The sequence below is a fragment of the Heteronotia binoei genome, chromosome 10 (assembly GCF_032191835.1).
Source record: "Heteronotia binoei isolate CCM8104 ecotype False Entrance Well chromosome 10, APGP_CSIRO_Hbin_v1, whole genome shotgun sequence".
Classification (NCBI taxonomy): domain Eukaryota; kingdom Metazoa; phylum Chordata; class Lepidosauria; order Squamata; family Gekkonidae; genus Heteronotia; species Heteronotia binoei.
The window spans coordinates 92,295,748-92,310,315 of record NC_083232.1 but is presented as its reverse complement, the minus strand read 5'-3'; the positions used below and the strand labels follow the sequence as shown (position 1 = coordinate 92,310,315).

At 46.2% G+C, this 14,568-nt stretch overlaps 1 protein-coding gene across 1 annotated transcript in view; it reads right to left on the bottom strand.

Annotated features, from left to right (window-relative positions):
• The window catches only part of ABCA13 (ATP binding cassette subfamily A member 13), a 388,752-nt gene that overhangs the window by 40,072 nt on the left and 334,112 nt on the right, over positions 1 to 14,568 (bottom strand). The window contains exon 53 of the mRNA XM_060247734.1: positions 702 to 836. Coding sequence (XP_060103717.1) covers positions 702 to 836 — 135 coding nt within the window. The remainder of the gene's footprint in view (positions 1 to 701; positions 837 to 14,568) is intronic.

The window sequence follows — 14,568 nt, the reverse complement described above, 5'->3', positions numbered from 1 at the left end:
TTGCGGGTTTTTTTGCATCAGTGGGAGAAGGAAACACACGTACCGCATAAATAACTGACCACCATTTGCATCATTATGCATCTCTCTTTGCCTTGATGCCAAGGTTAGTAAATACAGCTCCTACAAGAGCTATGAAACTGAGGGAAGCCTGCCCCACCCTCATTAATTCTATCCCTCTGTCCAGCGGCTCTCTCTTGCACTCTCTTTCCCTGCTCTAGGTCTCTGGGTGACCTCTGCAGTAGAGGAGAAGAGCTTATGAGCCTGCCTATTTCCCCCACCTTCCCCACTTCACACATAGTGGAAATGTTCTTCTCCTGACTGAGGCCCCAATCCTAAGTACACTTACTTGAGAGTAAGCCTGCATTAAGTTCCTCCTTGAGCTCTGGAACCCATACAATATGTGTGAAAGAACTGCATGTGGCTCCCAAGCCATAGTCTGGCCAGTGGGTGCTATAATAATGCCCACTGTTTGCATCACTGAACCATCATGCTGGCTTGTAGCACAGTGAGGGCTGCTCAACTTGAAATCCAGTTTGCTGGATGATGCAATTGGTGATCTAATAATGACCACCATGTGGCTGGCCATGTGTGATGTACAGCCAACACCGCAGTTCAACACAGCTGCCTCTAAAAGGAGGAAACGAGACAGATTTTTCACACCTTTCCCAAAGGATGCTATAATGGAAGTTCTCTCTACATACCAGCAGAAGGACGTGGGGCTTGCCAACCAATGCCAAGGCTGTGGAAAGCTTTCTCTTGGTCCCACCACTGTAGGTCCCCACCAGCTCATCAGCATGCGCATCCAGATGCAGTCGACTAACGAGGTCTCCGGCGACCTGCAGTAAAAAATATTGGGATCCTATTGAGGAGAGGGAGCCGGAATAGGAGTCCCCCCTCCAAGAGATGACCAGGGCCTTGCGACATTCAGAAAGATGGTTCCATATCATTCCATCAGGAGATAAGAATAATAGCTTTGAGATTTATTTGTTTGTTTAAGTAGATTTCTATTCCGCCCTTTCCCATAGGTGGGTTCAGGGTGGATTACAAGCAAAAATAAGTAACAAAACAGAAGAAGGAGAAGAAGAAGAAGAAAAAGAAGACATTGGATTTATATTCTGCCCTCCACTCAGAGTCTCAGAGCAGCTCATAATCTCCTTTATCTTCCTCCCCCACAACAAACACCCTGTGAGGTAGGTGGAGCTGAGAGAACTCTCCCAGAAGCTGCCCTTTCAAGGACAACTCCTGTGAAAGCTATGGCTGACCCAAGGCCATTCCAGCAGGTGCAAGTGGAGGAGTGGGGAATCAAACCCAGTCCTCCCAGATAAGAGCCCACTTGCTTAACCACCAAACTGGCTCCCAACACCAAGAAAATAATAATAGAACAATATCAAAATTGGATTTAAGGAGACATGAGTGCTCGCATTATTGACATGGCCATGGGCCTTTTGGAAAGCCCTCTAATTTTTTCAGAAAGCAATTTAAGGCATACCATGCGAATCTTCATTAATCTTCCTACTGAAAATATGTCTTGATTACATGGAGCACAGAAGAATCCAGAAGATTTACATTTGATTGATTGCATTAAAAAAAAACTGATCACAGACATGAGAGTCAGTGTGATGCAGGGATTAAAGTGCTGAAGACCCAGATTTGAATCCCCACTCTTGCTGGGGGGCCTTGGGCCAGTTTATATCTCCGCTACCTGGGATTACATTTCATGACACACACGGCCCTGCCCGACAAGGTCTCATTAATGTCAGATCCAGCCCTCACAACAAATGAGTTCAACACCCCTGGTCTATTGAGTCTCTCAATTTCTCCTTTCCTGTCCCTGGTGCACCGACTGGTATTCAATGGGTCCAACAACACACCTATCATTACCAAAGGAGGCCAAGTGCAAAGTAATGCACATTGGGGCCAAGAATCCCAGCTACAAATACAAGTTGATGGGGTGTGAACTGGCAGAGACTGACCAAGAGAGAGATCTTGGGGTCGTGGTAGATAAGTCACTGAAAATGTCAAGACAGTGTGCGATTGCAATAAAAAAGGCCAACACCATGCTGGGAATTATTAGGAAGGGAACTGAAAACAAATCAGCCAGTATCATAATGCCCCTGTATAAATCGATGGTGCGGTCTCATTTGGAGTACTGTGTGCAGTTCTGGTCACCGCACCTCAAAAAGGATATTATAGCATTGGAGAAAGTCCAGAAAAGGGCAACTAGAATGATTAAAGGGCTGGAACACTTTCCCTATGAAGAAAGGTTGAAACGCTTAGGGCTCTTTAGCTTGGAGAAACGTTGACTGCAGGGTGGCAGGTTTACAAGATAATGCATAGGATGGAGAAAGTAGAGAAAGAAGTACTTTTCTCCCTTTCTCACAATACAAGAACTCGTGGGCATTCGATGAAATTGCTGAGCAGACAGGTTAAAACGGATAAAAGGAAGTACTTCTTCACCCAAAGGGTGATTAACATGTGGAATTCACTGCCACAGGAGGTGGTGGCGGACACAAGCATAGCCACCTTCAAGAGGGGGTTAGATAAAAATATGGAGCAGAGGTCCATCAGTGGCTATTAGCCACAGTGTGTGTGTGTGTGTGTGTGTGTGTATTTGGCCGCTGTGTGACACAGAATGTTGGACTGGATGGGCCATTGGCCTGATCTAACATGGCTTCTCTTATGTTCTTATGAGGCATGTGGGCATTACACAGAGGCTCTTCTCAAAGCCCCTGGTATGTAGGCAGTTCAGGCTCTGGGAAAAGAGGCAGCACACCAGTGTCCCAGGAAAGAGTTGGGCCTCTAGATACTCCCCTATGACTAGGGATGCCAAGTCCTCTTCATCCCCTGGTGGTGGACATTCACATGATGTCATCAAAATGGCGGCACCCGTGTGGGGCCGCTCTAGGCATTTCTGGGAAAACTCTATGGTTTTCCAGGATGCTGCAGCCATTTGGGAGGTTAAAACTCTATGGTGCCTATTGTACCTCCCAGATGGCTAGAGCATTTGGGAAATCCATCGAGTTTTCCCCGGAAACGTCTAGAGCGGCCCCACATGGGTGCCACCATTTTGATGAAGTCACTTCCAGATGACATCATCGCACCAGCGACGCAGGGGGAGGTTCCCCCACCGACCCAATGTGGGCCGGCGGGTTGAGAATCTCCCAGACGGGAGATTCCCTGCCCGGACCAGGGGCTTGGCAGCCCTACCTATGACTCCTTTGGCAGGAACTCCTTTGCATATTAGGCCACACACCCCTGATGCAGCCAATCCTCCTGGAACTGACAGTAGACCCTGTTCTAAGAGCCCTGTAAGCTCTTGGAGGATTGGCTACATAACAGGGATGTGGCCTAATATGCAAAGAAGCTCCTGCTACAAAAATGCTGTTCCTAAGCAAGAGGGCTGAACCTAGAACCCAAACAGGTAGGGGTGCCAAGTCCAATTCAAGAAACATCTGGGGACTTCGGGGGTGGAGCCAGGAGACATGGGGGTGGAGCCAGGAGCAAGGCTGTGACAAGCATCATTGAACTCCAGAGGGAGTTCTGGCCATCACATTTAAAGGGACCGCACACCTTTCAACCTTGGAAATAATGAAGGATAGGGGCACGTTCTTTTGGGGCTCATTGAATTGGACTCCCCTGGTCTAAATTTTTTGAAACTTGGGAGGTGTTTGGGGGAGAGGCATTGGGTGAGATGCTGAAAATTTGGTGCCTCTACCTCAAAAAACAGCCTCCCCAGATCTGCAGATACACACATTCTCCATTATACCCTGTGGGAATCACTTTCCATATGGAATAAATTGGTGCCCAGCAGACATTTCCTTTCCCCTTTCCCCCCTTTCTGATGACCCTGAAGCAGGGGGAGGGCCTCTGACAAGACCCATCGCTTTAAGGCTTCGTGGCCTGTAGTAAGATTATGTAACACTTGCTACACAGGTGACAAGTGGAAGCATGTGAGAAGCATGTGCAACCCATTAACCAATAAGTGATGTGATTGGCTGGTGGGAGTATAACAGCAGTAGCCACATTGCTACCTACTGTGGTGGTGGTGGTGTGGAGAGGAGTGGAGTGGTATACTGTTGGATTGATGGATTATTGGATGTACGGATATTGATGGACTGTATTGCTGACTATTCTTTTGGACTGTGATTACTGTACCTTTGAACTGGCTGGACTAACTGTAAGTGGACTGACTATTGGACTGTACTTGACTTTGCTGTTGCCTAACCCTAATACAACTGTTGAAATGGCTGTCTGTGAGTCTGTATTCATTAGAACTTTAGCTGAGGCTGGGCTGACCAGAGTGGCCCTGAGGGACGTCTTCCAGCACACTGTCAGCCTCCAAACCGGGGGGGGGGGGTCCCCTGCCCCCACCTGGGGATTGGCAACCCTGCAAACAGAGCCCTTGAATGCTGACTTTTCCCACAGGCAAATGCCCCTCTTGACCCAGAAGGTTTTAGAGCCCTAACAGGTCAGAGAAAACCAAAGTGTTGCTAGATGGGAAGAAGCTTTGTGGAGGCTGCACTGACATCATAGCCTGAAGACCATTTTTTTTTCAGTTGACATTCTCCAAATGGCACAACACCTTTTAAAAGGCTTACTGTTCGGGCCCTGGCCACGCAGGCCTGCAGGGAAATTATGGGCTCAAACAGACTAATCACACATCCCGTTCCATCCATAAATGGCAGGCTTGGACTACGTAGGGGGAAGAGAAGGGGTTGAACCATTCAGTCCCTGCCTTGTTACAAACTATTTACAGTCGGGATGCTTGTTATTAAAGCAAGTATCTTTTTTGTTTTTAAAATGGTGCGAACTGGTGTTCGGCACTGAAACCAAATGCTGGTTGAAGAGCTAAACCTCTCCCTTCCATATTAGGCCTCTCAAGGTAAATTGAGGAAGCACAAGCCAGCAATCTGGCTTTTTTTTTGTAGCAGGAGCACCTTTGCATACTAGGCCACACTTCCCGGATGTAGCCAATCCTCCAAGAGCTTACACTACGCCCTGTACTAGGGTTGCCAAGCTCCCCGTGGCGGGGACTGTTTTTGCGTGCATTTCACGTACGCAGCACAATGACATTGCTCGGAAGTTTCACGTACGCAGCACAATGACATTGCTCCGTGAAGATCTTAAATACTGGCACCCCTCAGGGATGTGTCTTGAGTCCACTTCTTTTCACTATTTACACATCTGATTGTGTTTCCAGCAGTCTGAGTAACAAAATCATTAAGTATGCAGATGATACAACGTTGGTAGGGCTCATCTCTGAAGATGATGAGTCTGCGTACAGGAGGGAAGTTCAACAGCTGTCCCTTTGGTGTAAAGTAAATAATCTTATTTTAAATATAAATAAGACGAAGGAAATTATAGTGGATTACAGGAAGAGTAGTTTGGACACCCAGCCGTTGTTTATTGATGGTGTTATGGTAGAACAGGTGACAGAATGGAAGTTTCTGGGAATTACCATGAAACAGGATCTAACATGGGGGGCAAATACTTTAGCTCTAGAGAAAAAGGCCCAGCAACGACTATACTACTTAAGACTCTTAAGATCACTACAACTGTCAGGGAGTCTGCTGGTTGCCTTTTATCGTAGTTCCATTGAGAGCATTTTATCTTATTGCCTCTGCGCGTGGTTTGGGAGCTGCACGGAAGCAGAGAGAAGGGTGCTCCAAAGAGTGACGAGAAGAGCACAAAAGATTTGTGGATGTTCTCTCCCCTCATTGGTGGATCTGTATAATATGGCATGTAAAAGGAAGATACAAATGATCCTAAGGGACCATACACATCTGGGCCATTTGCTTTTTGAGATCTTACCGTCAGGTAGACGATATAGAGTGTTGAAGGCTAGGACAAACAGATTTAAGGACAGTTTCTATCCAAGTGCTGTGGTTAGGTTAAATGCAGGGTTATGAAGGATTATCTGTTTTAGATGTATTTAATGGTTTAAATGGTTTTAATGGTTTTATGAATGTTTAATGGTTTTATGAATGTTTATTTAAGGGTTTAAATGGTTTTAATGGTTTTATGAATGTTTATCCGTTTTAGATGTATTTAAATGGTTTTAATGGTTTAAATGGTTTAATGGTTTCAGATGTATTTAAATGGTTTATGAATATGTGTGTTTGATGTGTTGGTATGTTTGTGGAAGAGCACCTCATTTCGTTGCTCTCTTTTTGTTGAGAACAATGACAATAAATTCATCTATCTATCATCTATCTATCTAAGTGACATCATCACGGCAGTGATGTCGCAAGCCGGCTGCTCTAGGAGCGTCTGGGAAAACGCTATGGTTTTCCTGGGCGCTCTAGCAATTTGGGAGGGGAAACTCGAGGGTGCCATAGAGTTTTGCTGGATGCCCCTAGAGTGACTTCTGAGTGACATCATCACGACGGCGACGTCGGGGGATTATCCCCCTGACAGCCCAAATGTGGGCCGGCGGGTTAGGAGCCTCCAGAGCGGGAGAACCCCCACCCGACCCAGACTCTTGCCAGCCCCAACCTGTACTAAGAGCCTTGTAAGCTCTCTGGAAAGGCCTCCTTGATGGCTTCAGCACTGGGGAGGCTCGGTGGAGCTCCTGTTGGGTTTTTTCCTACAAAAAAAAAAAGCCCTTGGGCTCCAGCATCACATCCTTACACTTGAGGATCTTCTGTAGGACCAACATGGCCACCCTTCCCAGTCTCCATCGCCTTCTGATTTCTTGGTTGCAATTTCCACTATACTAGTTTTTCAATCTACTTTTGTAATACGATGCTTTGAAAAACTCTTCAGATCACAAGCGCAATTCATTTTTTTTTTTTTTTTTTTTTTGTAAAAAGCCTCTCATGAATAAGACATTTTCTATTTTCCAACTCTCTCCCGTTAGTTACTCTCGGGAAGCGCAAGATGTGTCTAACTTTTATGTTAGGTACTTAACTCTTCCTGTTGACAGCTCTATTAGGGAAAGCCCTGAACCTTGAGGAGTAACGCTTTTAATAAATTAAATCTACTTAGGGAATCAACTCAAATTCTAAAGCACCTGCTTACCTGACACGTTTGTAGGAGAAGAAAGCCACAGAAAAATGAACACCGTCTATTGCTCCCTTCTAAGAATCCAAGCCATTTTTGCCCCATACCGATGACAATATCCTGTTCCGCTGACAAACTGTCTTAATGGGAAACACTCTAGATGAGTCCACACAACCCACGATTTATGTTAGGGGTGTCAAACATGTGGCCTGAGGGACGAATCAGGCCCCAAGAAACTGGCTATCATCTGCTTCCTTATCTCTCTCTCTCTCTTACTTCCTTCTGTATCACAGCTTGTTTTGCCAGGCTTGCTCAATCGCATAGGAGCTACAGAGCAAAGCCTCTATTTTCTCCATTGGCTGAGGCTCCTCCCCAAGGGGGGAAGGCAAAGCTTGTTTTTCCAGGCTCTCTCAATTGCACAGCAGAGCTATTGAGCCAAGCCTCTCTCCCTGCAATTGGCTGAGACTCCCCCCCCCAGTCCCCTGGAGAAGGAAGGAAAGAGCCAGAGCTTCCTTTGCCCAGTTCCCTGGATCCCATGGGAGAAATACAAATAAAGTACCTTTAAGGCCAACAAGTGCTAACATTTTAAACATGGTTTAAATTTGTTTTAATATATATATATATATATATATATATATATATATATATATATATATATATATATATATATATATATGTATATATATATATACATATATATATATATATTTGTTTTTGTGTCCTTTATAAAGTTTATATCTCTGCTACCTAATCCATAGTACCGTACCATACCATACCATACCATACCATACCATACCATACCATACCATACCATAGACCTTTATTGGCATTAATACAAGAATACAGTATACTTTAAAACCAACAGTGACACTATAGAATATAATAAAACCTTAAAAAAAACAGCAAAAGTTAAATGACATAAAATAGCAGTAGGCTATGCATGAGTAAAAGCCTCTCTGATTTGGATCGCAACCTGTAAAAAGCAAGCAACGTGAGTAGTGACAAAGTTGTGTTTCCTGTGGAGTAAAAAGCGGACCTTAGCATTGTCAGAAAGGCCTTGATGGTCAGAAAGCAGTGCATCTAGGTATCTTGCTCGTGGACTGCTATAGAAAGAGCAGTCCAGAAGAACATGAGGGACCGTTTCGATGACTCCTTGACTACAAGGAGAGCCAGTTTGGTGTAGTGGTTAAGTGTGCGGACTCTTATCTGGGAGAACCGGGTTTGATTCCCCACTCCTCCACTTGCACCTGCTAGCATGGCCTTGGGTCAGCCATAGCTCTGGCAGAGGTTGTCCTTGAAAGGGCAGCTGCTGGGAGAGCCCTCTCCAGCCCCACCCACCTCACAGGGTGTCTGTTGTGGGGGAGGAAGGTAAAGGAGATTGTGAGCCGCTCTGAGACTCTTCGGAGTGGAGGGCGGGATATAAATCCAATATCTTCTTCTTCTTCTACAAGGGCATCGTCTAAAATTGCGGGGGATTCTGTGGTATCTTCCAAAAAGGATGGCTGATGGTAATGCATTAAATCTAGCCAGCATGAATGCTCTTCTTTGGTGAGGATCAGTTAAAAAGAGGAAATAGGGAGCTAAAAGCCCAGGAATCTGGGATAACCCCAGATAGCTTGGGGAGCAAGTTTTCCGAGCTGCCTCAGTTAGACGTTGCTACTGGATATCTAGTAGCCTACATTTGATGGATTGAATCTTAAATAGGTACAGACGTAGCCTGGCCTGACGTGGCTCAGCCCGACCCGACATGGCCCGGCCCTCATAACAAATGAGTTCGACACCGCTGATTTCTGTGATAGTTGCAATTATCCACTTGATTACCTGAAAAACTTGAAACTTCCACATCACTCATCAGTACTGAATTAGTCACTGGCAACATTACCATTGAGTGCCTCAGGGGGGAAAATGGGAGCCAAACAGAGAGCTACAAAAGGTCAATTGTGTATGGTGACGCGCCGTGAGACGGACGATATCCACAGTTATGAACAGTCTGATTCTTGGCTCTCTACGTTTACTGATAAACTACAAGAACTTGGTATTGAGGTGGGCACTCTTTTCTTATGTGACAAAATATATATTTCAAGAACAATCCAACTAAGGCTTATGGACCACGAATACCAAAAAGTGTTCCCCTCACACCCCCCCTGTTTGCTCTGCAGTCCATCTAGGTGTACTCCAAAGACATGGGAAGATACCCCATTATTTTTTTACTTTAGATTCCCCGTTTCATCGTCGGACTTTTACCCTGGCACGTTTAAATGCCTTCCCACCAACAGTTCTCTTTGGTAGGTTTAGACAGATACCTCTCCAAAATCCAGTCCTTGATTCTATATCCCATATTATTTTAGAATGTCCTTTCCTGGCCTCACAACCTAGACCATTTTTAGCTGAATACCTCCAACACAATGTATTTACTAAAAGGAAAACTCTTACCCACTTTTTAGAAGATGACAATCCCCACATTACTACATGTGTTGCGAATTTCTTAGTAGAAGCCTATAAAACTAAATCTAGGCATACTACTGAATTGTAATTGCTGGGTGTCTACTCTTGATTCATATCATTGGCTGCTATTTTAATTGATTGTCCTATGTACTGTTCTTACTATACTTCAGGCCTTTATATCTATTTTTGATTGTGAATCATGACTGCTTTTATGCCAATAAAGGTCTGAATGAATGAATGAATGAATGAATGAATGAATGAATGAATGAATGAATGAATGAATGAATGAATGAATGAATGAATGAATGATTCTCGTCTGGAGCACAGGTTGATTTGATGACAGAAACACATAACTCGCGACCTATGAAACCACACTCAGCCTCTCAGGAGCTCAGTGAACCTCTAGTGCAGGGGTCATCAAACTTTTTAAATAGGGGGCCAGTTCACTGTCCCTCAGACTGTTGGAGGGCCGGACTGCCGTTACAGTACAAGGCCGCGGGCCGTCAGTTCTCCGTCTTCTGCATCTCTCTCCCTTCCCCACACCACACACCCCGGTCTGGGAACTCACCTCACCTCGGTATCACCTCACACTCTGTCTCCGCCGCCTCAGCCCAGTGCCGGAAGTGTGCGTTGCTAACGCGAGTTTAGGTCGAACGTCACTTCCGGTCTGATTTTGCCATAACCCGGCGGGCCACATAAACGTCCTCAGTGGGCCACATCTGGCCCGCGGGCCGTAGTTTGAGGACCCCTGCTCTAGTGCCTGCTGCATGCCCGGTCTGAGGCTACAGCGATAGGGAGGCAGGCAGGTAGCAACCTGTGGCTAGTGATAAGAGTCACAAGTTGGCCTGGTCTGAACTCAGTGGTCCCACTGAGGCTGGGTACAGACGGGCAGCTTCACACGCACTGGAGGCATTCCAAACTGTGCCACCCCAAACTGAAACAGCCAAATCCCGATCAGATGCTCCCGCATGATGTGCCGGTATATTGCACAGGGGGGCACTTTGGCGTGTTCACACAGCCAGTTTGGTGTAGTGGCTAAGTGTGTGGACTCTTATCTGGGAGAGCTGGGTTTGATTCCCCACTCCTCCACTGGCAGCTGCTGGGATGGCCTTGGGTCAGCCATAGATCTTGCAGAGTTGTCCTAGAAAAGGCGGCTTCTGGGAGAGCTCTCTCAGCCCCACCCGCCTCGCAGGGTGTCTGTTGTGGGGGAAGAAGATAAAGGAGATTGTGAGCCGCTCTGAGTCTCTGATTCAGAGAGAAGGGTGGGGTATAAATCTACAGTCGCCGTTGTGTGCCATCCCCTTAGCGCACTTTTGGTCCTCCCCCCACTTTAATTTTAGTGGCCATGTGCTTATGCGCACATGAGTACATGCAGGGGTGGAATTCTAGCAGAAGCTCCTTTGCATATTACAACCCTGATGTAGCCAATCCTCCAAGAGTTTACAAAAAGAGCCTTGTAAGCTCTTGGAGGATTGGCTACATCAGGGGTGTGTGGTCTAATATTCAAAGGAGCTCCTGCTAGAATTCCACCCCTATTTATTTATTTATTACGTTCGACTTATATCCCGCCCTCTCTGCAAGCGGACTCAGGGCGACTCACAACATCATGTCAATACAATTAAACCAATAAAACATATAAAACCATAATTTACATCTTTCAATTTTTAAAAACCATTCTATGGTGCTGCATCAGTACAATATAGGCGGCATTGAATTTCCGAACAGCGATCACCAGCATTCTATGTGATGTCCGGTGGCAGCCCTCTTTCAGTTAAGCATCGAAGGCCTGCTTAAACAATTCGGTCTTACAGGCCCTGTGGAACGCAGACGGATCCCGCAGGGCCCTTATGGCTTCCGGAAGGGTGTTCCAAAGTTCTGGTGCTGCCACCGAAAAAGCCCTAGATCTTGTCACACATAACCTGGCTTCTTTTGGTCCGGGGGCGGACAGTAAGTTTTTTGCCCCTGAACGCAGTGCTCTCTGGGGAATATATGGAGAAAGGCGGTCCTGTAGATAGGCAGGTCCCTGACCATAAAGGGCTTTAAAGGTCAATACCAACACCTTGAAGCGAACTCGGAACACAACAGGTAGCCAGTGCAGCTCTTTCAGCACTGGCTGAATGTGCTCCCATCGTGGCAGCCTCATTAACAGCCGTGCCGCAGCATTCTGCACTAGCTGTAGTCTCCGGGTTAGCGTCAAGGGCAGCCCCATGTAGAGAGCATTACAGTGATCTATTCTTGAGGTGACCGTAGCAGGGATTACCATCGCTAAATCGTTGTGCTCCAGGAAAGTACTCCCTGAGTACATGTATTCAAGCGCTCTGGGCAGGTTTTTAAGAAAGAATACTGGTGAATGCCTAGAGTGGATTGGCGACTTCACACCACCAATGGGTTGGAAATAAAGTTGTGCACCCTGAAAAAAGCCCAGTATTTTTCAGATTGGAATTCAGGGAGCTGAAAAATATTGGTATTACTACTTTTCTGGGTTCTAAATAACAGTTTTGTATTCAAGTCTGAATTTTCTTTCAGGATTCCTATATTATTTGGTGCCATTAATCCCTATAAGGAATCTTTCCAGGAGGGCTGGGGGGGACTTTTTAAAGCTAATGGTAACAAACTATAGGGTAGACGGTAGTGCCTATCCCCTAAATAACCCTCAAATTTCAAGTCAATTGTATGAAGAGGTGCCTCCAACTGGACCAAACAAGGTACCCCCAGTTATCCTCCACTGTTTCTAAGCTTTCTCTAGGGCAAACACTAACCAAACAATCAAGGGCAAGCAAAGTAACCACTGGCCAAAAGCCTCCTTTTGCAAACAGAACCAACAAGCCCAAAGAATCAGTGCAGAACTGGGAAATCCCAGCACAAGCACCGGACAATGCGGCAAGCCTAACACAATAATCCAACAAATGTCAAATCAGAGAGTCCAAACCATTGCCAAACCGGGGCCCCTCCGAGCCAAAACAATTTCAAAGGGAATGCCGTTGCAAGCCCAGCAAACGTCTGATCAGAGAACCCAATGCCAACCACAAAACTGACGTAAAGTAACTTGAACACAGAACACAGTGTCACAACAGAACCAATTTGAAAGGACAGAATCCAAGTCAAACCCACCTGGCAAGCTTGTACGAAGCCCTGATAATATAGCCAGATGTAACATTAAAGAAACAACAGCCCTGGATGCCTTGAAATTTTGGCATCCATTATTCCTGGTTACTGCATAGTTCTAGGATTTGGGGGGGACACATTTCTGGGGTTCTGAAAAATCCCAGATATCATCTGGACACCTGAATATTTAAAGATGGTATCAGTGAGGTGTTTCTCCCCCAGATACATATTTGGACCAGAACGATCTGAACATGCATCCCTCGCTGAGAACCACACTATCACCTAGGACAAGGGTGTCGAACTCATTTGTTATGAGGGCCGGATCTGACATAAATGAGACCTTCCTGGGCGGAGCCATGTCGGACTGGGCCGTGCATGTACCTATTTAAGATTTGGTGGCAGAGATACAGACATTATAAAGAACACAGTCAAACACAATTATATATAATTAAAAAACTTATTATATATGATTTAAAAACTTATATTTAAAAAACTTATAATTAAAAAACTTATATTAAAAAAACTTATGCTTAAAACGTTAGCGCTCGTTGGTCTTAAAGGTGCTTTCTTTGTATTTCTCCCATGGGATCCAGGGAACTGGGCAAAGGAAGCTCTGGCTCTTTCCTTCCTTCCTCTGGGGACGGGGGAGGGAGGAGCCTCAGTCAATAGAAGGGAGAGAGGCTTCGCTCAGTAGCTCTGCTGTGTGATTGAGAGAGCCTGGGAAAACAAGCTCTGCCTTCCCCCCTTCTTCCCCATTGATTTCAGCCAATGGAGAAAATAGATGTTTTGCTCTGTAGCTCCTGTGTGATTGAGCAAGCCTTGCACAGCAAGCTGTTATGCAGACGGAAACAAGAGAGAGGGAGAAGGAAGCAGATGACAGCCAGTTGCCAAGGGGCCTGATAGGAACCCTCCAGGGGCCTGATTTGGCCACCAGGCTGCATGTTTGACAGCCCTGATATCTAGGAGAAGGCTTCAGTCAATCCGCTTTGCTCTGAAATCCAGGAGAATGACTACATGATGCCGCCTTATCTCACATCAGACCTTTCATTCCATCAAGATTAGTATTGACAACTCAAACTGGAAGTGGCTCTATAGAATATCAGGCAGAGGTCTTTTACATCATCTCCTACCTGATCCCTTTAATCAGAGGTGCTGCGGATTGAACCTGAGACTGTCTGCATGACAAGCAGAAACTCTACCACTGAGCCACAGCTCCTCCAGTCTGGTAGTGGTTAAGTGCACTTGCGGCTGCTGGAATTGCTTTCGGTCAGTCATAGCTCTGACAGAGGTTGTCCTTGAAAGGGCAGCTTTTGGGAGAGCTCTCTTAGCCCCACCATCTTCACAGGGTGTCTGTTGTGAGGGAGGAAGGTAAAGGAGATTGTGACCGCAATGAGACTCTGAGATTCAGAGCAAAGGGCAGGGTATAAATCCAATATTTTAATCTTCTTCTCCTCCTCAATGGGAGACTGTTTCAGTGGGATTCTGAACACTAGTTTGACCAGGCACCTGTCCCAAAAGTATACTGATAAAATTTAAGATTTGGAGACATCCCCTTATATTTTGCAGTGTTACAGAACTGGGAATTGATAGACTTGCCCAGAGATCATTACTTATAGAAGGTTCGGCCCCTTCCCAGCCGAGCCTGCTCGCAGGCCATAGGCTGGGGGCCGCCTTTGCTCCTCCGGAAGGAGGGAGGGGCAGAACGATCACCCGATATCGGGTGTTTAGGCTGGGCGCGGAGGCGGGGCTATATAAGCCCCGGCTCCCGCCTCAGTGCGCAGTTCGGTTTTGGCTCTCTGCCCGCCCACCCTTCCCGTTGGCAGTACAGGTGTATACCGGTCGCCTTTTGGGGCCAGGTAGGAATTTTTTCACCTCCGCACAATTGGCCTATGCGGGGGTGTTTTTCGCCTACCTTGTACTGCCTAGTAGGTTAGGTTTTGTTGTGTTTTAGTTTGGTCGCTGGCTGGTTTAGGTTTGGCCACAGGGTTTTCCAGGGGAGCACCTATGGCCTAGCAC